We start from the raw sequence: 24,454 nt of genomic DNA on the forward strand, positions 1-24,454 counted from the left end.
CAGTGACCCTCTGTAATTATTCACTGCTGAGGTTTAGCATTGTCTTGCTTCCGAAAATGTTCAGTTGTTAGTTTTTGGATATAACTCCTGCATAAAGGCAGACAGCTGCCAACAGAGCAGTTCAACAGATAGTTAAAGTTACAAAAATAAAATTCTGTCATCATGTACTCACCTTCATGTTGTCCCTAAACCATATGACTTTCGTGCTTAAGTGGAACAAAAAAAGGAGACATTTTAAAGAATATTCACACTGCTCTGTCCAATTTATAGAAAAGTGATAGCGACCAGGGGACTGTCAAGCTACAAAAAAAGGTATCATAAAAGTAGTCCATTCAACTTTTGTGCTATATCCCGTGTCTTCTGAAGCCAAACAATAGCTTAATGTGAGGAACAGACCGAAAAATATGTCTTTATTCTCTGAAAATCTTCCCCTCTGTCGGAGCTCTAAAATTTCTTTCACATACATATAGCTAGACTTAAACTAACCCTTAAATGCATTCTGTATTTCTTAGTATTTCTCCGTGTAATAACAGATTTTATTTTACTGTTTCGTATAAAGTCTCGTGGCTAAAATGCACGCTGTGAAGCTCAGTTTACTCAAACAGATAATTGAAATGAATTTCCTTGACTCATTTGTAGAGGCGAGACTTCATTTGTGCTCTCTCAAACAAGTCAGAGCAATGTAAACCCTATGAGTAAACAGGTATTTGATTTGTCCAAAGATACTTTATGAATTAAAATGTTAGGAAAAATAGTGTATTATCTAGAGAACAGATAGGTGTATGAGTTGTCAAGCAAACTTTAACCCTTTAAAAAATAGTGAAAAGGATTAATTACTATATCATCTCTTTTTGTTTGTCTAACACACTGCTCAAGGGCTTCAGACACTGATGTGAAAAGACATTTAATTGTGTCTCTCATTTGGCCTGAAGTCATCTTGTGCTAAATTAAAGAATTGTTCTTTCTTTTCAGTGTTCAGTGCCAGCTGAGCGCTGTTGAGACGGCTTCTCTCAGTAGTGTCCTTTCCTTAGATTTACATTAAAAAGATGGATGGGCTTGGGTGTTTTTTGTGTGTCTTTTTATAGGCATGTTTGTGTGTAATAAGTGTGTTGTCATGGACACAGAGTGATCAGTAAAGTGGCTGGCCAGTTCAGTCTCTTGACTCAGGTTTTCTTTAGTTGAGAAGAACTAGTTCTACTGGACAAAATGGTTTTCTTGTGCTCTTTCTGAAAGTACTTTCTCCAAATCAGTGTGATCAGTACAAACACTTAAATATGCTTCTCAATATTTCCAGCTACAGTACATTGTTTTTAAAGGGGCCATTTCATATTTTTGTTAAATCATTTTATTATTTTTAAACTTATTATGTTACCACTTACAGTATGTTAGGCAAGGTTTCTGTTTTGAGTTCTGAAACTTGAACAAGTTTAGTATACTATTTTTTTTTTTTTTTTTTAAAGATTAACACATTTCAATTTCATAACAAAATTCCATCAAATTGAACTGAGTAATCTTTAACCAAATGTAATAATAATAATAATAATAATAATAATATATATATATATATATATATATATATATATATATATATATATATATATATATATATATATATTTTTATTTATTTTTTTAAGTTTTACAATTTTTTCTTTTTAAATTACACAATTTATTTTTATGGAATTTTGTCATCAAATTGAAATGCGTAAATCTTAAAAATAGGCTAAAATATTTTTTAATATTAACTATAATTAAAAAATATTACTGTATTTGGTGGATTGGTCTATGGGATGTGTAATTTGTTTATGATATTTAATAAATTCACACTTTCACTCTACAAGACAGAAAATTCTGTAACACTATACAATAAGGTTCCATTGTTAGTTAACATGAACTAACAATGAACAATTCTTATTAAGCATTTATTAATCTTAGTTAATGTTAACAAATGGAACCTTATTGTAAAGTGTTACCAAAAATTCAGTATGTGTGTGTGTGTGCTGGTCTGAGTTTATTTTGTGTTATTCTCATGGGAATATCCAACCCAGCTCAAAACACACACTCAGACAGACCCTTCCCGACCTTCGAAGGACAGTCTGTTGATGGTTCTCACACCTCTCTGCCCTTTTACAAACATGAAAGAGGAAAGTTTCATTAAAGAAATCTATTTAATTATACTATACTATTAAATTATACTAAACTGTACTATCATTCTGAGTTTAATATAAAATGTTTTTGTAGAAAAAGCTGCTAAACTTGACTTAAGTATTCAAGAACAAGCAAAAAACAAGGTTGCTGGTCTGTTGACATGTTACAATAGTTCAAACAGCTACCTAGTAAACAAACTCAAATATGAAAAAAGATTTTGATAACACACAGTAAGGTTAGAGAATTGCCACTTGTCAACACAAACAACAAGTGAGCCAAACCCACGAAAGACAACAGAGCGATGTGATTAAAATGAACCCATATGAATAAAGTTCAGCCCTTTTGACTCTACTGTATAGCCTCTGTTCACTTTTACAGTTAAAGACCATTCATGTGTAAATTATACCATTCATTTGCATATACCTTCCTCAATTTATGCAGGGATTATGCTGAGATGAATACCAAAATAGTCTGTCTGCGGAAAAGCCAGTGGCAAATTTTCTCTTGAACACGAAACAGCATAATGTGGGGGAGTTATGGATAGTAATTCTAGTCACATATATCTCAGGCATACTATACAGTGTATTCCCTGTACTGTGTTTACCTTTTTTTCTGTTTTATACAGTAAAGAGGCTATTAACCAAGAAAGTGCCATAAAGCCCAGCTGCTCTGGATGGAGTGCCCTCATTTAGGACAGCCCACCATCCAGCCAGTCAGAAAGAGAATAGATGCCTGTGTCTGATTACCTATGCTGACCTGCATCTTTCTCCATTTCCCTTGAAACTTTCATGATATGACTCAACTTTTTTTACTGTTCTATGACACCAGGCTGTTACCCATAGCTTCCTTTTGAGCTATTGAAATTAATTATATGTGCCACAGGGCTACTAGCCAACATCTAATGCACGCAAACTCATCATTACTTTTTAAGAGTACACTTAGTGGTTTCCTTCAAGCTATAAAATAGACAGTATTTTCAATGTCCTTATGGGACTGAGGAAACTGTTTGCCATATCCCACTGTGCACAGATTTCAGCACATCTGCAGTGTGCTTAGTTATAAAGCAAATGTTCTTATAGGAATTTAGCACATTGGTTGGTGCAAAGTGTTGCAATTCAGTGTTTTGAAAATGCAGAATGTACTTTGTATTTTAACTTTAAAATCTAAGCCATGGTCTAGCAGTTAGAACACTAATTAATTAACTAACCCCTCAGTCTGAATGGGCATGACGTCTCTGACTCTCCCTATCAATAAAAGATAAGAAAGGAAAAATCTGAGAGCTGTCCTAAAAACAATTTATTTAAAAATGCACAGAATTAAGTGTTCATTAGTGTTCATTCAGCTAAACTGACCAGAATGTTAAAAGACTGTCTTCAGAGATAACATCAATATCTCTGTTAATTAATTCATAAGTCATGAATCATGCATTATTGCAAGTGAAAATTTGTAGAATCATTTATGATTAGAATCAATGTTGTTCTTACTATGGAAATTTGACTATCCTGTACATGACAGTCTATCCATCTCTACTATCTATGAGGAGACAGAGATGAATCCAGACCTTGTGTTTTATTTGGCTTTCACACCAGTATGATCACACGGGAGGTCGGCATGTTTTTTACGTACACTAAGATTGGCCACATCCTGCCAACTCACTGACAAGAGGTATCTGTTATCAGACATGTTAGCATCAGCTCCAGCATGTTTACCTTCCTCTGTGGCACGACCGGATGCGTGTCATGTCAGCAGTATGGGAGACCTGAGGTCGGATACTGTGTTGAAACCAGGAAGTAATTGCGTTCGCATAATCAGCGAAGGGCGCATTTCGGAGGTTGCATTTTTCCCTCTAACATAAAATTTTTACTTCACTGATTAGATTTACATTTGGGATTTGGGTTGGGGGATACAGTTTATAAAAAAAGCATTCCTTTTCACTGTATTACTGCCTGTACAGCTAAAAACAACTCGCTTCCAAACTTGCTTTTGGCGCCCCTCTGTGGAGATTACACCCGGAAAATGGAGCTCACACGTGCACATATTCCAAACCACACTTACCTCTTTGGCCACTTGGGGCACTGTTTTACATTTCGTTAAGCACAGACCGATTTTAGCTAAAGAAAATTCAACTTACTGTTTCCAATTTCACTGTGAGGTCAGACTGTTCACACTGTCATTTTAAAAGACACCAATTGAAATGTCTGCTACTTCTTTCACAGATTGTTGTTACAGAAAGCTAAAGGTCAATCCTTGGCACTGATGGCATGGCAACAAGAAATGTGATTGGCAGTTTCCATTTAAGACAATGTTACTGTCACTCTACTTCAATTGACTGGTTGAGGTTTTTCCAAAAGGCGCTTGAACACATACTGTCACCATAGCAGCCATCAGACACGCTTTGCACATTGTCTGAAACACTGAAAATGTTTTAAATCTGCTTGACTTTGGTATTGAGAGAGTCCTGCCTTTTTCTTCAGCCAGAAAGTGTGTTAAAAAGACCCTTGAGTTGGACATCTGTGTCAAGATCATAAGTACTGTAGTCAGGGGACACTGGTTTCATTGTGTGTAGTTTGGGATTTGAACAAACCTCTAACCATAAGTGTTAAACTGTGGTGCTTAACTCGTCCTGCTATGGACATTTGTTATTATTTTTCTAACAATCTGACTTACACTTTTTGCCTGGAGGCAAAAAACAAAACAAAACAAAACAAAGCACAGAATTAATTGAAGGAGTGTCCCAAGCCTTATCTAGGGACAAGAATATCATAGAAACTAAGTGGTGGCTCTTTTTACTTGGTCTTTAAGCAACCACTTAGCAACCACCAGAACACCCTAGCAACACCAGAATGCAAACCACTCATTGTTCTGGCAACCACCCACCCACACATTAACACATTAAGTCTGGTGTGACCAAATGATCCTGCTGCATTTGTTCACCTGAACAGAGAGCATTAAAAATTGCATTTTTAAACCACAGTCTGATTTTAACCCGGGTCCAAGCAACTGGCCTTAGATTTCTCACTGGCTAAAGTGTATATAGGAAACCAGCCTTTTATGTCACAAACTAGCATGATGTAGATTCCAGAATGTGGCTTGGAGACCTGACTGTTTGAACAATACATTTTGCAGGAGATATTTCGAAGAAACCATCTGGATAGAGTCTTAGTCTCACTCTGAATGTCTGACAAATTCACCTTGAGATGAGTCTTTGAATCTACAGACTCATGCGTTCTCTCTCTCTCGCTCTCTCTTTCACTTGCTGTATGACTCTGTCAAGGTTTCTGAGCTCGTGAATTATGCAAAGCAGAGCCCATTTCCTGACATAGCCTGCTACACAGCAGAATCACCCAGAAAGTACTGTCTCTACCTACCAGTAGGAACAGTGCAAGCTAGCTCACTTCTCTGACACATTATACACCTGTCCAGTAGCGGTTTTAACCACCACACAAACCACGCAATTACGTGGAGCCCCGGATGTCCCTGTTGGAAAGCTCTGCAAAAACCACTTGAGGGGTGACATATCACATGTTGTTCTGTGCATAATAAAAATGTGCAAATAGGCTGTTGTCAGCACTCTCAGAGCGGTTCACATTAGAGGTCCACCTGGTTGGGTCAGTTTTTCAAGTAGGACTTTTAGTTCGGGTTTGTAATTTATGAAAAAAATATACAGATTTTCCGAACTTGTTTCACCCACGTGCTCTCACTCACAGATATGTGCGAACGTTAGGGGCCGTTCATACCGAATGTGTTTTTTGCCCGCGTTTTTCCATTGTTTTCCTATGTAAACGCGCTGGACGAATGTCCATACCTGCTGCACCGTGTCTCACTGTTTCTTCAGTGTCTCACGCTGGACCGGCACATTCTTAGACACTGTGTCAAGTTAAAAAGAACTTAAGGTCTCAAAAACGCATGTCGAGACACCTGCATTCTGTTTCAGTCATTACGCTGCGTCTAGATTGTTTTTAGCGCATGTGTCACAAACATTTAACGTTCTGAACAAGTTCAGGTTGCAAAGAGGTGACTGTTACAATGTTTAACATTATTCCAGATTGTTCTGCATCTAGCAAAGTTTCAGCACTTGATAAACGGCAGTGCTTTTTATTTTCCCCTTCTGCTCTAGTGTGTTGAGGGACCACCATGCCTTGTATGTTTACTGTTACAATACCGTAACGAATGTTGCCTACAATGCTAACATAAAATACAGCCTTTTGCAACATGGTGAACAATACACTGCAGCGTCAGAATATAAGCTCCTGGTAAAAGTAAAATAAATAAGACAGAAATATATTACTATTGTAATGCAACAAATCCTCAAAGTAATAATAATTATACTGCATCAAATTATAATGACAAACTGGACAACAATAAATAATTGTTGGGTTATAATAATAATAAATAAAAACTGAATTCCAAAATGTTAGTGAGTGTAGTAGGTTCTGCACACCCTGTTCATTCAAAAAAAAAAAAAGAAAAAAAAAAGAGGGTTTTGTAAAAATATATGTAAGTAAATATTGTTTTTTTTTTTATCACTGTATTGTGTAAAATTGGAAAACATGCATTAATTATTTTGAACTAGAATTTTATGTTTCAGTACACATTTTGAATGTACTTGGCTATAACGGCTGATAGAATAAATTTAAAAGTATGATTTAAAATAAAATGTATGTTATTTTTTAAGCAAAAATATTCAGTCGGTTGGTTGCTTGGGGCCTCAGAAATCGTTAACCCACCCCTGCACCTGTCTTCTCATTAGAAGAGCTAAGCATAAGCAGAATTTTCCACATATTCTTTCTCATGTTCCACGGAAGAAAGAAAGTCATACAGGTTTGGAACGACATGTGGGTGAAGAAATTTTGACAGAATCCCTTTTAAACATTGCAATCACCCATCCACTCTTTTATCAGGTATGAGGTCACAAATAAGAAATGTATCAGTGCCACAATACACTGAATTGACTCCCACTTCAGTTAATGAGACGAAATGAAGGTCTGCTTCAGAAATTTCTTTGTCTCTGTTAATTCACCTCTGAGGAACCAGACAGCAGGCTGTTTAATTTTGTGCTTCATCCATGTGTTGAGATCCATATGCCAGTGCTGAGCGTGTTGCCATCACAGCATCCCTGTCTCTTCCAGCTGAGTGCCCTCACGTGTTTCCAAGTACATCGAGACTATCAAAGCCCATACTAGCTATCGGCATGCATTCCCTATTGAGGCTCTTGTCGATTTTTAGTGCTTAGAGGCATAACACTGCAAAAATAAAAAATACAAATAAAATTCGAAATAGCTAAAATCATTATAATATACCAGTACTTGGTAAGATATTAAGACTTGTTTTCAGAGAATGTATCTTGAGTTACGTTAATTTTATAATGCTATTGCTAAATAGTTTTTTCTTGTTAAAGGAATAAATCTAACCAAATTTAGTGAAGTTTATGGTTAAAAAATAAATAAAATATTTGCCTATGTGATAAGAAAAAATAAACTTAATTCAAGTAATATGGTCTAAAACAAGTCTTATTATCTCACACAATGATTTATTGATATTTTTTTTCTGGAAAACAAGACAACAATACTGATGAAGAAAATAATTTTTGCCAGTAAGCAGTATAATGGCGAAACAAAATTCATTCATGTTGTCTCACTTTCAGTCTCGTTGGCTAGTCGTGGATGCCCCTGCATGTTTGAATGGTCACACTGAGTGTTGATCGCAAGGCCCAGTTGCTTTGACGTGGAGGGGAAGGATTTCTGTGTAACACCCTGCTATGGACAGGAAGAGGAATTGTACGCTCTGTGGAGGGGCTGTGATGATGCTGCTGCTTGGTCACATGACCACTGCATTAGAGGTGCCACTAGACCGTGAGTATTGCACAGTGGCCACGATTTCATACTCTTAAAATGAAATGTATGTGGTAATAAACATTAAAGGAATATTCCGGGTTCAATACAGGTTAAGGTCAATCGACATCATTTGTGGCATAATATTGATTACCACAAAATTCAATTTCTTTAAAAAAAGCAAAAATCTGGGTTACAGTGAGGCACTCACAATGGAAGTGAATGTGGGCCAGTCCATGAACGTTAAAATACTCACTGTTTAAAAAGTTTAGCCACAAGAAATAAACAGTATGCATGTAAACATGATTTTAATGAGATAAAATCGCTTACTAAACTTTTCTGTGTAAAGTTATAGCCAATTTTACATCTTCGTTGCCATGACGATGTAATGTCAAAAAAAGTAAAACCTAAAAATGACTGTAAAAATGTCCATTTAAACAACACAGCTCAAATACTACATGAGTTTAACCAGAATAATTATTGTCAGTGCTTTTTTTTAAATTATAAGCTTAACATTTCTGCCTTTAAACCCTCCAAAAATTGGCCCCATTCACATCCATTGTAAGTGTCTCACTATAACCTTGATTTCTGCTTTTTTTAATGAAAAGGAGGGACATTTTTGTGGTAATCAACATTATGCCACAAATGCTGTCGATTGAGTTTATCTTGTATTAAACCCAGAATATTCCTTTAATAATTCCCATAATTGCAGATTTCCAATTGTACAGCAACCATCAAAACTACAGTTTACTACTTAGCCTTTTAAGATGAGAGCATTATAAATGTCTTTTAAGTTAACATGAAGAAGCCTTCACATTCCATTTTATTTCAATAATGTGAAATATTTCTGAGTAAAACAGGATATTCAATGAGAAAAAAATTTAGGATGGGCCTTGATTTTATCCTTTGGAAATTTATTGAATAGTAGAAAAAAAGGAGAGACATTTTTTCCGCTTTGGAATAACTTATACCGATAAATCGTGCTCAAGTTAGCGTAGGGTCGACTTTGAGATCATGTTGACGTTTAAAATTAAGTTCTTGTTATATTTTTAGAGTTGGACATAAGTTTGAAGATTCTCAGTCCAGATTAATTCAAGAACTCTGTCCTCCAAAAATAAAAACAACCAAAACATCATCTCATTAGAATGAAAATGCAGTATGCAGTACAAGATGTCACTGTGAGTGGTGTAAAATTGTCCTCATATAAGACTTTGTGTGTTTCTCTTTACTGAGCTACTGCTCTCATGAGGAGTGTCTCACATTTACATATTGCCAATGTGTTAAGTCAGCATCACCACTGTGTAAGCAAAATATACAAGGTCTTTTAGAAAGCATAAGTCACTCCATATTCCTGCCTCTTTCTTTGTCTCTCTCTTTCTGTCTTTCTACTCTCTCTCTCTCTCTCTCTCTCTCTCTCTCTCTCTCTCTCTCTCTCTCTCTGGCTTTGATAATCTACTCTTTATGAAGGAAACCATTTGCCAAAAACCTTCCAAAACCTTCCAAAACATTTGGAAAGCAGGATTAATGATGCATAAACACACTTTTAACTCTACTTAAAGAAATAGTACACCCAAAAATGAAAAATCTGTCATTATTTACTCAGCTTCATGTCTTAAAAATGCCTCATGCATGATTTCTTTTTTTTTTCTTCTTTTTTTCTCCCCTTTTCTCCCCAATTTGGAATGCCCAATTCCCAATGTGCTCTAAGTCCTCGTGGTGGCGTAGTGACTCGCCTCAATCCGGGTGGCGGAGGACGAATCTCAGTTGCCTCCGCGTCTGAGACCGTCAATGGGTTTCCCCATGTGACTCTACCCTCCCTAGCATCCGGGCCAATTTGGCTGCTTAGGAGACCTGGCTGGAGTCACTCAGCACGCCCTGGATTCAAACTCATGACTCCAGGGGTGGTAGTCAGCGTCTTTACTTGCTGAGCTACCCAGGCCCCATACATGACTTTCTTGATCTCCATGGAACACATAAGAATATATTTTGCGAAAATGTCAACGGTGATCTTTTCCAAAAAACATAAGCATATAGTAATCAAGGGCTGTTAAACTCCAAAATAGGGAATGGATTTCATCGAGTAACAGCTTAAATTTCTGGCTGTTTTTCAAACAAAGCTATTGTATGTCTTCAATAGACTAGACATATTGTACTCAAGTCATATGGACTACTTTTATGGTACTTTTTCCCCCTTTTTGGTGCTTGATAGCCACTGGATACTGTATGCTTTCATTGTATGGACCTACAGAGCTGAAATATTCTTCTAAAAACCTTCGTTTGTGTTCAGCAGTTGAAAGAAAGTCATACACATCTGGGATGGCATGAGGGTGAGTAAATGCTGACATAATTTTTATTTTTGGGTGAAATATTCCTTTAAAACTTTAGTCTTAAAAGGGATAGTTCACCCAAAAATGAAAATTCTCTCATCATTTACTCACCCTCATGCCATCCCAGATGTGTATGACTTTCTTTCATCTGCTGAACACAAACGAAGGTTTTTAGAAGAATATTTCAGCTCTGTAGGTCCATACTATGTAAGTGAATGGTGACCAAAACTTTGAAGCTCCAAAATCCACATAAGGGCAACATAAAAGTACTCCAGACGACTCCAGCGATTAAATCCACATCTTCAGAAGCAATATGATAGGTATGGGTGAGAAACAGATCAATATTTAAGTCTTTTTTTACTATAAATTCTCTTCCATGCTCAGTCAATCTCCACTTTACTTTCACTTTCACTTTCTCATTCTTCTTCTTCTGTTTTTGGTGATTCATATTCTTCGTGCATATCGCCCCCTACTGGGCAGGGAGGAGAATTTATGATAAAAATGACTTAAAATGTATCTGTTTCTCACCCACACCTATCATATCGTGTCTGAAGATATGGATTTAACTACTGGAGTCATATGGATTAATTTTATGCTCTCTTTAAGTGGAATTTTGGAGCTTCAAAGTTTTGGCACCCTTTCACTTGCATTGTGAGGACCTACAGAGTTGAAATATTCTTTTCTTTTAAAAATCTTAACTTCTGTTCTGCAGAAGAAATAAAATCGTACACATGAGTCAATCATGAGAGAATTTTCATTTTTGGGTGAACTATCCCTTTAAACATCCATCAACACAAATTCAGTCCAGTATGTTGTACATTTTTGAGTTTACAATGCATGCACCACCCTTTTCAAGACCGGTAAAGCCAATCAATCATTGACAAACAATCAACATCATCAAATATGCATTAGGAGAATGAAATGGCATGAGAAATGCATGATGGATAATGAGCGCCCAACACACCTCCGGAGGTTTCTCTGAGGGAACATGATTTTGCTTGATCTTCTCTTCTCTCTTCTTCTCTTACACTAATTTAAACTCTTTTACTCTCTGCTTATGTTTTTCCTGATTCATTTGGACAAAAAAAGCAAAAGTTCTGGAGGGATGTAAGTTTGGGCACTTTGCTGTGAAATCTGTTGTGAATGAGCTCTTTTTAAAAATGTCCCCGTCTTTTTCTTTTGTTTGAAGTGTTTATGTATTTGGTGCGCATATTAACATATTTTTTATTCAAATTAAACATTAAATTAACTTACAGTCCAACTAGGGCTGGGCAATGTAGCTAAAACAATTAAATCAATATTGCTCAGTTGACAATATTCAATATATATCTCAATATTTATGTTTTCCACAATATTTTTCACTAAATGAACACAGAAAAGAATGATATTTAATCAGTAAACATTGTTTAGCTACAATAATTATGTATATATATTTGTACTAATTTTAATACATGAAAAATACTTTGAATCAATTCACTGAAAGTTTGAACTGATTCACAGAAATTAACCAAACTTAACAACTCTAATGCAGTTTTTGCCACTGAAGTATAAATTAGAGAGGCTATTAAATATCTTAAAGCTCTCTCAAGTTGCTAGACAAGAAGAAATCACGAAACTAGTCTTTATGAAACTTAATGGCCAAATAAAAAGCATATTAAAGTCACTGCAATATTCACACTGTTGCTAAATTTCATATCAACAGCAAAAATATTGCACATATATTGTGAATATTCTAAATATTTCCCAGCCCTAAGTCAAATGTAAAGCTAAATGCAATGATCTGCCATGCCAACAAGTTTGTGTTGCATGTTGCATGCTCTTGGGTTGTTTGTCTCTCTGAGTTTTGTTGTACATATACGGAATAAAATGAGGTAAAACTGGGCAGATTGTATTTTTAGATATTTTCTTGCAGAATCAGTTTCTGCAAAGGTGGTACATCTGTGTGGAGTGTGTCAGTTTGTGCCAAGTTGTGTGTGGGAATTGAGAGGTTTGTATTCACGCTTGTATCTGTGCTTTAGTACCACAGCCACCCACAATAACTCATCAGTCCCCCAAGGATTACATCATCGACCCTCGGGAGAACATCATAATCCACTGTGAGGCGAAAGGAAAGCCTCATCCCAGGTAGGTGTCACTTTGAATCCCCATGGTTACCATCACTGCAGATTCCACTGCTGTGGACTGATGCAAAGTCCACTTACCAAATTATTCTAATGTTGCACAGATATTATTTCTTCTTCAAATTAAATGTTTTCATAGTACAATAAAGTGTTTAATAAAAATAACATTTAAGGAAAATTCCAGGTCTTATGATATAGCCCTTTAATGAATCAGGTTGGTTGACAATTTAGCATAGATTGATGTAGATATATATAACAACATTGATTGTAACATCACACTGTGTGCATGTTTTGTAATTGATGTTCTATTTTTATTCCTCACCCTGTAGCTTTTCATGGACACGTAACAGCACTCACTTCGATGTGGAGAAGGATTCAAAAGTCATCATGAAACCCAATTCAGGCACTCTGGTCATTGACATCAGCGATGAGAAAGCAGAGGCATATGAGGGCATTTACCAGTGCATCGCCCGCAACGAGCATGGCTCTGCCGTGTCCAATAACATTGTCATCCGTCAGTCAAGTAAGACATTTTGCAGATGCAGCTAACAGCAAAATAAGCTGCCACAGGGATGTTTTGTTAAAGACCTAATGAAATCAAAATTGTAGTTCTGAGGCTTTCAGTATATTTCTATTAGCTTTGAATCCATCTAAATGCTACTGTACTCCTAAAAGTAGACTAAGTTACCTTTTAGTAGATATATGCATTTAACTTCCCCTAGTATCACCTGTAAATGACTTGCAAGTAGCAAATTATAGTTCTTGGCTGTGTCACAACTAAAACCTCTTGTCTATTTAAATAAAGGGATTTGATGTGTCCCGATTATTATTGCAGTCTGCTCACAATATTTCTTATCACTGATGAGTTGTCACTTAATTTTTAGCATCCAAGTTTGTATTTTGAGTTCAATTCTGTTTCATAGGGTCCCCCTTGTGGTCGAAGGAGAAAAATGAACCAATTACAGTGCAGAGAGGCATGTCTCTAGTACTGCAGTGTAGACCCCCGGCTGGCCTGCCTCCACCAATCATCTTCTGGATGGATAACAGTAAGAGCAGAGAACACAGAGTACATCACGTATACTCTTGCTCTACACTTTAAAAAGATTACATATAGTTCTCTTGCACATGCTGCTAGCGTGAACAGCAACTGTAACATCTCATTTGGTTACGTTTACATATACCTTCCATGGCAACCCATGAATGTAAATCACTTGGGTTCTCAACTTAAACCGTGCTGCTCTCTTTTTTTATAGGTTTAGCACATTGTTATTTGATGGCCCTTCGTACCGTATATGGACAAATATACAATATTGCTCTGTTCACAAAAGGCAACAGGACAAATAAGTCTTGCATGTTCCAAGTTTCCTTATTGGTGGAGAGCACAATCTAATACACTTATAAAGCTTATCCTGTTTGGGGATTTCTTTTATTGATTAACTATTTGTAAATATTTCTAATGCTCTATTAATTCTCTGATGCATGAATTATAAAATCACAAAGGATGGTTTCTATTTTCTTCGAAACAATATATAATCATTCCTAGTCTTTATTTTTTCAAAATGATGTATTTCAAGCGAGTGATACATCAGTCCATTGCAATTAAAAATACTAGTTATGGTAAGCAGTATGGTAATCATGTTCATGGTACATGTACCATATTTACATGGTTCTCCATGTTCCTTCAAAGCGTACCATGATATGGTATGGTATATGTCCTAAAACATGGTATTACCATGGTACCATGTCCAAAAATCTAAATATGCTAAAACCAAATATAGAATGTTTTTGTATCCGTTTTTGTCAGATTTCCAGAGGCTTCCCCAAAGCAGTCGTGTGTCCCAGGCTTTAAACGGAGACCTGTATTTCTCCAACGTGCTCATGGATGACACCAGAAATGACTACATCTGCTACGCCCGATTCCCACACACTCAAACAATCCAACAGAAACAGCCCATCACTGTCAACGTGCTGGACAGTAAGTGTTTTCTGCCTGCTGCTAGAAACAAAATCACCCTGCTGCACTAGAACACTGTGGGAATCAGTTGGCTCTCCTCCTCTGATTTAATTTGTAGAAGAAACTCTGCATTTGTTGAATCCACAATATTTGAGGAATCATGTTTTTTTCCTGTTATTGTCAATGTTCCCTCTAATTTTTGTTCTTGCTGAGCAAAACCTATTTCTACTGTGTATACTGTACATACCTTATACAGTATATACCTATATCTAAGCAGAACATACAGTATATCCAGTATATATTAAATGTAATGATTTATTATTGATATTTTGAAATTGATGATATGTATGCTGTAAATGTAATAATTATAAATCAAAATAAATTTAATTTTTTATTAAATTGAATAATAAATGAATGATTATAATTGTATTAGATATACATAGGTGCTGTATATTATTACATAAATATAATGTAATATTCATATAATAATGGGATCTTTAGGTCACACATTATTGTCTTTTCTTTCTGAAAAATGCAATATAACTTTTGTCAAGGTCACAAAAACAAGACAGAAAAATAATGCATTGCCTCTGTGAGCTTCTGTGTGCATGTACCGCTATAAGCGTGAAATCTCATACTGTTCTCAAATAAATCTGTGCTGGACTTTTGACGATGGACTTTTAGATGGCCTCCATCAATTCCAAACTTATCCCACATATTTGCGCAGAATTTGCACAGTCTGCGTAGTAGCAATATAAAAAATGTGCTCAGACGGAGCGTTGGTTATTGTCCATGTAACAGTGTCATTTTGTCCCTTTTATTTTGAAATGCCTTTTAGTGTTTCCTCCTCTTTCCAGTTTCCAGACACGGAGCTTTTCCAGTATTGCATGCTCATTATTTTTTGTTGTATTCCAGTTGAAGCTATGAATGACACTGTGTTGGCAGCTTTTTTGAATGGCTCTGATTTTTGGGGTGGTGAGTGCTAGCAGAACCTTTTCAAGTGAACCCAGCCTTCATCCCTACCATCACTTTTCCTAACATGTCACCTTCTTAACCAGAAATATAACCCACTCCTATAGAAACCCAACCCTGACCTCAAACAACTCATATTTATGAATAAATAACACTTTTACACTAGATTAATATTCATTTCATTGCATCCTCCTCATGAAAACTCAGATATAACTGACAAAAGGACTGAAGTCAAGCTGTCTGCCTTGTGGACGACTGGACATTTTTATTTTAAACATTTAATTTTGCGATCTGTATGACAACATACATATCTAAGGTGCGATGGTAATCAGTCCTTTTTCTCCGTTTTTAAATGTTTAATTAATATGTACGTAGATGATGTATTAGACCTCTCTATATGTCATCTACTGGTCTGATGTCCTCTAAACATCTTTGTATGTCAAACTAAATAAATCTACTCTACTGATCATCCTTTGGGTCCATTTTGAGAGATACAAAGAGTTAGCTCTTTCATTCATGTATATTTCTCCTTCAAATCCTTCCATTCTCTTTTAAAAAAGGGCCTGCCCATCAAAAAATAGCAATGGAAGGATAAAATTCTTGTCATTCAATATCAGGTTCACTTGATCACAGGCGCTAGGGCAGTTTTAGGTCAGGTTAAAAATAAAAACATTTAATGTTCCGCAGGTTAAAAGAGAAGCCAACAAAATGCTTTTATAGAGTCAAATTTTATCAGCAATATGATATTCATACACCTCTAGGTTTACCTGCCTTATTCATGTGTGATTTTCCACACCAGTTCAAAATCTTTCCTCCTCTCATGCATATTAACCAATGAAGTCCTGGCCGATTGCTGGCCAGTCACAATAGTTGTCTCTGATTGTGGCCAATCCCTGTTGTAGACAGCCCATCTGGAGAGAGAGCACCCTCTTTCATGCACCCACCAGGGACACACAGTACAGCCACAGTCCTGAAAGGAGACACGCTGGAGCTGGAGTGCATTGCTGATGGCCTGTAAGTAGCAGGAAGGTCTGCCCTTTATCAGAGAGCAGCAAAGATTAATTTGACCTGTGTTATCTAGTTTATTTTTGTTCCCACATCCATCTCTTCTTCTGATTCGAGTCCGATCAGTTTAAAGTATTTGCAAAAATGTTATTTACAGCTGTTAAATATAACTGTAATAGGCCTGTGTTATGCCACAAAAGTCTGTTAATTTCATGGGGTCTTTAAGTATTTGTCTTCTTTTTGTGTTTTAGTCCAACACCAGATATCTCCTGGAGTAAGGTGAATGGGGAGCTGCCAAGCGGCCGTTTTTTATTTCACAGTTTCCAGAAAACTCTGAAGATAACGGAGGTGACAGACACGGATGGAGGAGATTACCGCTGTTTAGCCAACAACCTTCTGGGGAGCAACCATCACATCATCACAGTTGTGGTCAAAGGTCTGTCACATGACTTTGTTTCATCTGTCACATCTCAAAAACCCTGTTGAGTCACATCATTCACTGCCCCATGGGACACCATCCTTAACTTGCATCAAGCAGATCTGAAAGACCCTTCATGTTTTCTATTGCTCTTAAAACAGCCCCTGGTTTGACAAATGTCATGAGAATAATTCTAATCAATACCACAGTAAAAGCAGTAGAAGAACACTTTAAATTCAAATGAACACTGTTTGAATAGAGGCCTTGCCTTCTCACCTCCACAGCGGCTCCATTTTGGATAAGCGCCCCTCAGAACCTCATCTTGGCCCCTAAAGAAACTGGAATGCTCACCTGCCGGGTGGATGGCAACCCTAGACCCAAGGTCACCTGGTCTGTCAATGGAGTGGCCATCGAGAGTATGCCTCACATTTATCTTGAGCTTGAAATTCAGTATGGCTAAGTGAATATCCTACATGACTGAAAGAATAAAGAACTGAATAAATATTAATGTGTCATTGGCTTCCTTGATAGACTCACCCAAGGATCCCAGTCGGAAAATTGAAGATGATGTCATCATCCTCAGTGATGTCCAGACTGGGTCCAGCGCAGTTTACCAGTGCAACGCCTCCAATGAATATGGTTACCTGCTGGCCAATGCCTTTGTCAGTGTCCTAGGTTAGTGATGCATGTGTATTCTCTCTACAGTCAATTAGATTCTATTATATTCTATTCATATTGTTTCAGATTGTTATTTAATCACTCATACGTTAAATATACTGTATTGCATTTCAGCTGAACCTCCAAGGGTGCTGACCCCTCCAAACCATGTGTACTCAGTCATCACCAACAGTCGGGCGTTGCTGGACTGCGCTTCATTTGGCTCGCCTCTTCCAAAGATCACTTGGTGAGATTTTTTTATATTCTTCAATTCATTTTCTTTTTTAAAATGTAATTACATTTTTGAAATGTGTCTCTAACAGCATTTGTAAAAGTCCTCATTAGCTGCAATGCATGTCTGTGTCGAATAATTTTGTTTGCTTTTTTCGTTCTCCAAAGGTTTAAGGACAGTCAAAGCATACTGGATGGTGGCTCGTACATCATTCATCAGAATGGTACCTTAGAGATCAATGTGGCTCAGCCACTAAACAGTGGTAAATACACCTGCATGGCCTCAAACAATCTCGGCAACAAAGAAAATCATGTATACCTGGAAGTGAAAGGTGAGGAAAAGCTGTGAAATCCTACTGAAATTATTTGGCCTACTAGAAACAATAAGAGTGTGTACTGTCACAAATCTTTGCAATTGCTCATGAGTTCATTTATTTTTAAAATGATAAATGAATAATATACTAAAGAAAGAAGGTGGGAAGTGGGGAAAAGAATTCTACAATATATTTTTGTGTCTTTTCTCAGAGCCTACACGGATTCTAAAACAGCCAGAGTATAAAGTGGTCCAGAGAAACGGGGTGGCTGTGTTTGAATGTAAGGTCAAACATGACCCCACTCTTTTACCCACCATGATATGGCTTAAAGACAACGGAGAACTTCCTGACGATGTTCGGTATGCTGAGTACATTTCTTCTAAAGCTTACATTTTGAAGACTTACATTCTAAAGGTGTAAACATTAAATGGCAGTTTGCTGTTCCTTGATTTTAACCAGTGTGTGCGCTGTGTGTGCGTTCTATAGATTTGAGTTGGGCTCTGATAGTTTGACAATACATGATGTGAGAGAAGATGACAAGGGTACCTACACCTGCATAAGGAACACAACGCTGGACCACGATTCAGCCAGTGCCACGCTTACAGTAGTCGGTAAGTTCAGATATATACTTCCTCACCCCAGATCAAACAAAATCTAACATCTCTGACTTTCAGAAGGTATACGGTATATTCTTTTTCCGAACGTGTATGTTGTTGTAACTGTACATTGTACAATATAGCTGGCAACACACAAAACAGGCCTAATGAGCTATATTAAATTGGTACTAGTGTAGAGTTGAAATTATGCTGTTTTATGTGACTAACTTTGGACTTTCACCCAAAACTGCTTTCCTTGTCAGAGGCCACACCAACACCACCTATAGGACTGGGTAAAGCTCACTTCCTTTCAGTTCCCAAACAGGTCCCAGACCCATTTGATCCACATGTATTTTTGCTTTTTTTGTTTACCCCTCATCACCTCACTGATGTGGATATGGTTATGTGGTTATGTGTTCTGAAAATGTTTCCATCAATTAATAAATTGTTAATGAAAGAGGTTGACCGATAGGGGATTTTGGCGAAACCTAATGTGGTGGAAAAAGCCTATAACCGATTCATCGGCCGATAGTTTATTGAATGTCAAAACATTTTCTACGTTTTTCCTTACTATTATGGGCACAGACAGAGACTGCAATAGTCTTAAATGAATAAAATCCCCAGATTTGGTGCATAACATGGAACTTTTAACTATAAACAATTCTGTAAACAAAAACTCTGTGCCGATTGTTGTTGATAGTTTTTTTTCCACTATGGCCGACGCTTGAGGATTCTACCGTTATAATGGCAATATTCTACAGTGTAATGGCAACTATCAGCACAGATTAATCAGTAAAACCGATATATCAGTCTACCTCTAGTTAAAGAGTTCACCCAAAAATGAAATAATGTCATTAATCAGGCATGCCCATATTGTTTGAAACCCTTATGACTTTCTTCTGTGGAACACAAATGGAGATGTTATGCAGAATGTAAGCCTCAGTTACCATTCACTTTTATTGCAACTTTTTTCATACAATAAAAGTGAATGGTGACTGAAGCTGTCTCATACGTTCTATCTAACTTCTCTGTTTGTTTTTCACAGAAGAAAGAAAGTCATACAGGTTTGGGAAGACATAAGAATGACTCATTTTCATTTTTGGGTGAACTATCCCTTTAAAGGCTATTTTTTTTTTTTTACGTTTTATCAGGTTCTTATTCTCAGATTAAGCAGCTCAATAAACTTGGACATGAGTGCACAAGTGCAGCCTTATTTGTACTTGCCTTTTTTGGAAATAAGGACCTGTGAGGACCCGTTATTTGAATGCATCTGTACCTGTAGTTCTCCCAAATTCACGTCTTTAACAGAATGTCACATTTCATTCTGTGACTATTGATTTTATGTGCTTTTGTGTTTTTTAGTTGTTATTCTAAATGTGGGTCATTTAGTCATGACGTTTTTATTTTGACTTGTATTGCATGTTTTTATTCTGTGGTGCACTTAAGTTGGCTTGGTCTAATTGTTTTGTGTCTCATAATATTTGGTGGTTTGGTCTCCCAGAGCAACCAGACCCGCCTACAGACCTGGAGCTGACGGACCAACGAGAGCACAGTGTTCAGCTCACCTGGACTCCTGGAGATGAACACAACAGCCCCATTAAATGTGAGTTGTGCAGGACTGAAAACTGATCTCTTTTTGTAGATCCATGGCAGACTACATTAGCAGCAGTGTTTGTTCTTGATGCTTTGATTTTTACCACAATCAAAGCTGAGCAGTAACCTAAGTATAGCCATACATTATATGAATGCTCAGTACTCAGTAAGCATTATAGGCACACAGCACAGCATGTTAATAAACAGCGTGTGTCAGTGATGATGTTGATTGTGTATGAGGGTGCAAGCAAAATCTGAGCCTTTAAATATCTTTTAATATTTAATTTTAAATAGATATTAGATATGTTAAAAATCACCCAATAAAATCTGTTTTTAAGTTTTGTGGCTTTTAGTCCATGTCTGTTATCTTTGAAGCTATCTATATGCTAGTGTACTCCTAAAAGTTGACATAATGAACTTTTAGCTGATATGCACATTTGAAATGTATATAATCTACATAATATTAATGACTCATCTTAAACTCTCAAATTTTTGTCCAATCAAATGCTCTCTAAAATTAGAATGTCCTTCCCCTTTGAATGCAGCTGCAACCGACTAGAAAAAAAAAAAATCTTGTCAAGCCATTTTATGGGGTCTTTAAAAACCTAATCAAAATGTGCATTCAAATTACACATCTTGGATGACCGAAAACCTTTCAACAATCAGTTGATTACTTCAGTTGTTAACTTCACTGTTGTCTCTGGTTTCCTCAGCGTTCCTCATCCAATATGAAGATTCACTCCATGAGCGTGGAATCTGGGCCAACATGACTGAGGTTTCGGGAACTAGCACCACGGCCCGTCTGGAGCTGTCTCCATACGTGTATTACTCATTTCGAGTTCTGGCACTCAATGAAGTGGGTCTGAGTGAACCCAGCGTCCCATCCAGACAGTACCGAACCAACCCTGCACGTGAGTGACCCTAGTGGGAACGATAACAGGATGTACAATCTTAAATCTTTGAACAACCTTATTTTTTTGTAAATGAAAATACTTAAACAGATTATATTCAAAATCTTCCAGAGCCTGACATGAATCCATCAAATGTTAAAGCCGTTGGAACATCACCAGACAGTATGACAATAACTTGGAAGGTACAAAATTTGTGATTAGAGCATTTACAATATCAAATAATTATACAATGAATAATGACAAAATGACTGTAGTCTGTGTTCCCACAGTCATGGAAAACCTTGAAATATCAGGGAATTTTAAATTATGATTTCTAAGCCTGGAAAAGTCATGTACATTTCTATAGTGAATATACATTTTTCTTGTCACACTTTGCTCTTAAATATTTAATTGGCTTGATATTGTTCTTGTGAGAGCTTGTTTCGAATAAAACTTGCTTGCAATCCATAATAATGTCCAATTTGTGAGTGAATCATTCTTCTGAATCCGTTCTTTTCAACGAATTACAAAGTTGTCTTCATGATTTATTACAGAATCATTGGTAAAAAAAAAAAAAAAAGTGTGCGAACCCTGTGTAGTTCATTTTAGTTCCTTGAGACAACTTGAAGGTTTTTTAATGTCTGGTGAACAGGAGCTGACAGGGCTGGAGTCGAATGGTCCAGGTCTACAGTACAAGGTGAGCTGGAGACAGAAAGATGTGGATCAGGACTGGAATTCACTCACTCTGGCCAATGTCTCACAGTATGTGGTGACTGGAACAGATACTTTTGTGCCCTATGAAGTCACTGTACAGGCGATCAATGACTATGGGCTCGGCCCCAGACCTGAGGTGGTGTTGGGATATTCAGGAGAGGACTGTAAGTGAACTGAGAAAACACTATTATTCATTAAAGCTTTTGTTTTAAATGTAAAACACTGGGTGAGGGTGATTTAAGTGGACTGAGTCATTGTATCATATATCTGTCTTTTCATCATTTAGCTCCCACTGTGGCCCCAGAGAACGTGCAGGTTTCTGTACAGAATGGGACAGTAGCTGAAGTGCACTGGGACACTGTTCCTCTTTCAACAGTCCGAGGGCGACTAAAGGGATACAAGGTACTTGTAACAACTAGAAAACTAAGAAAAACACTAGCAATTTAACATAAAGGAGCCAACAATACAGTAATAATAGTTATTAAAATTAGTTAAAAGTTTTTATTGAAACACTGCTGTGAAAGACATTAACTGCATTTTCTCTGCACTGTTCCTGATGAATAATGAAAACACACTGGAAAAAGACAACTGTCTTAAAAAATTATACAATGAAAACTGCGTAAATTCTTTCATTATTTGCTGTTTTGTTGAATAAAAATGACATACTTAATTGAATTTTTTTTTTTTTAACTGAATGAACAATATTCTGTCCGACACCAATAACAGTTCTCTCAGAAAGACTCATATCAATGAGAATTGATCACTAAGTATTGATAGAATAATTTCCCTTGGTGCAAGCCCCATCCCATGTTTCAGCAATCAGATTTATCACTCGAACCGTCAGATCCTGCCAGAAAGCGATGGTGGCAGGGGAGAGGAGCTTACCCCCAAAAGGAAATTAGAACCTAATTTCAACTATATCCCCCAAAAGAAAAGGAGAACTAGTACAACTCTGAGCACGGACAAGCAGGAACAAATCTGAAAGAAGAATAATATGTTAAAAATTTTGAACATAACCCTGGATATGACATTGGAGCTAGACCTCTACAAAATGAACACTAAATGAGCCATACCCTGAGAAGTGTAGACTGCTTTATGAAATGTTGAGCCTTGAGAGAGTAAGAGAGCATTGTTTGTGCAATACCTTTGCAGAATGGTAAACACTGCTCTGTGAATGCCGCTCCATCACTTGATTCGTGATTATGAATGTGTAATGTCAATATTTTCCGAGTGATCGCTGGTATTTGTATAGGTATATTGTAAGTTCACTTGAACAGTTATGCATTTTTTTTTTTTTTTGGTGGACCACACCCCATGTAAAAATCCTGTGAACCAAAATGCACAATCCAGAAATAACAACAGCCACAGAAAGCAAAAGGGGTTGGCACTCCCACAATCATGCAATATCCAACTTCCACTCATTGTCATTTTCACATAAATGGGGAAAAACCAGCATTATGGACATGACATCTCTTCATTACAGACGTTGCAGTTGTGAGCAGCACTTACATCATGAGGAAAAACCATCAAAAATGCCTTAGAACCTGCAGATATCGACCCCAGAAACATTGTTATGATGTCCATCAAGGCAGCATAATTCATTAAAATATTATTAAAACTGGCATTTTTCCATGGTATGGTTCACATTTCCATGGAATTGCCCTGCTGCTTTAGTAAGTCAGTGGTATAGTTGTATGATTCCCATCCTATGTGGCAGGAGGCATGCATGCAATGACGAAACTCCCCTTAAGGAGAACTGTGATAGACCCATTATGAACTGAAGGAAGAGTTATGATTAATGTGACCTAAAACAACAAGCCTAACTGGAATTGCTTAGATAGATACATGAGACAGTCCAATAAAAGAACACAGCCACAGAAAAACAGTAATGAAATATGAATTATGAAAAACATGTCTACATTTAATAGAGATATATATATATATATACTGTAAATATACTAGAGGTGCATACATAAATAACGTGCATGAACACTAAACCTGATTGCTCAAATGCAGGAATTTATTAGCATGGCACGCTAATGCTACTGATAGTAAACAACATGAACTTTGTTAACCATGAGGCACGGTGGCCGCAATCTGACATAAAGGATGTGAGCTAACATCCAACGGGAAAAGCACCGCCAATATAGTAAAAGTGAGACATAGTCACTTGAAAAGTATTTACTGCTGCTGTATGATGAAAATAATGAACAGTGAATGAAAAGCATGGTAACCTAAAACCCCATCATCCACCAGCTAGATGCATGACATTTGTTTCCCCAAAAGAAAAGAAACTGTGAACTAGCATATCTTGATTGTGGGGACCAGCTGTGTTGCAGACATAAGTGTTTGTGGTTTGTGTGAGGAGCAACCGACAGAAAACTCTGACAAAGTCTTTTAATCATACAATAAACTGAAGACTTATGCATAAATCTACATATATGCATGCTGATGCCCAATGCAGGAATTTCAACATGCAAACACTGTTGAAATCAGATGAGCAAAGAATGTGGACTAAGTTATCCCACACGGCGCGGGATATGGCGGGACACACAATTTTCCTCGCAACATGAAAATCGGTGTTGGCCGACTAAACTTGTAAAAGTAAAATGTTGTAAAAAGCGATTTGGGAAGCAGTATGTTAAGATGAACAGAGAACACTGAAAAAGCTTTAAACCCCATCAGAA

At 36.9% G+C, this 24,454-nt stretch overlaps 1 protein-coding gene across 11 annotated transcripts in view; it reads left to right on the plus strand.

Annotated features, from left to right (window-relative positions):
- Positions 1 to 24,454, plus strand: part of nrcama (neuronal cell adhesion molecule a) — an 84,893-nt gene that overhangs the window by 41,634 nt on the left and 18,805 nt on the right. For 5 of the 11 annotated variants that reach the window (XM_051691408.1, XM_051691415.1, XM_051691413.1 and 2 more), the window contains exons 3-22: positions 7,790 to 7,997; positions 11,393 to 11,410; positions 12,322 to 12,427; positions 12,753 to 12,946; positions 13,347 to 13,469; positions 14,228 to 14,398; positions 16,252 to 16,363; positions 16,606 to 16,790; positions 17,057 to 17,188; positions 17,304 to 17,447; positions 17,565 to 17,676; positions 17,829 to 17,992; positions 18,186 to 18,333; positions 18,461 to 18,585; positions 18,834 to 18,863; positions 20,072 to 20,173; positions 20,877 to 21,074; positions 21,186 to 21,256; positions 21,706 to 21,931; positions 22,054 to 22,169. In XM_051691408.1, the coding sequence (XP_051547368.1) occupies positions 7,904 to 7,997; positions 11,393 to 11,410; positions 12,322 to 12,427; positions 12,753 to 12,946; positions 13,347 to 13,469; positions 14,228 to 14,398; positions 16,252 to 16,363; positions 16,606 to 16,790; positions 17,057 to 17,188; positions 17,304 to 17,447; positions 17,565 to 17,676; positions 17,829 to 17,992; positions 18,186 to 18,333; positions 18,461 to 18,585; positions 18,834 to 18,863; positions 20,072 to 20,173; positions 20,877 to 21,074; positions 21,186 to 21,256; positions 21,706 to 21,931; positions 22,054 to 22,169 (2,571 nt within the window). In that variant the 5' untranslated portion in view covers positions 7,790 to 7,903. Of the gene's footprint in view, positions 1 to 7,789; positions 7,998 to 11,392; positions 11,411 to 12,321; positions 12,428 to 12,752; positions 12,947 to 13,346; positions 13,470 to 14,227; positions 14,399 to 15,292; positions 15,353 to 16,251; positions 16,364 to 16,605; positions 16,791 to 17,056; positions 17,189 to 17,303; positions 17,448 to 17,564; positions 17,677 to 17,828; positions 17,993 to 18,185; positions 18,334 to 18,460; positions 18,586 to 18,833; positions 18,864 to 20,071; positions 20,174 to 20,876; positions 21,075 to 21,185; positions 21,257 to 21,705; positions 21,932 to 22,053; positions 22,170 to 24,454 lie in introns of all 11 variants that reach the window. The other 6 variants (XM_051691411.1, XM_051691417.1, XM_051691412.1 and 3 more) reach the window with 4 other exon arrangements.

The sequence above is a fragment of the Myxocyprinus asiaticus genome, chromosome 47 (assembly GCF_019703515.2).
Source record: "Myxocyprinus asiaticus isolate MX2 ecotype Aquarium Trade chromosome 47, UBuf_Myxa_2, whole genome shotgun sequence".
Taxonomy (NCBI): Eukaryota; Metazoa; Chordata; class Actinopteri; order Cypriniformes; family Catostomidae; genus Myxocyprinus; species Myxocyprinus asiaticus.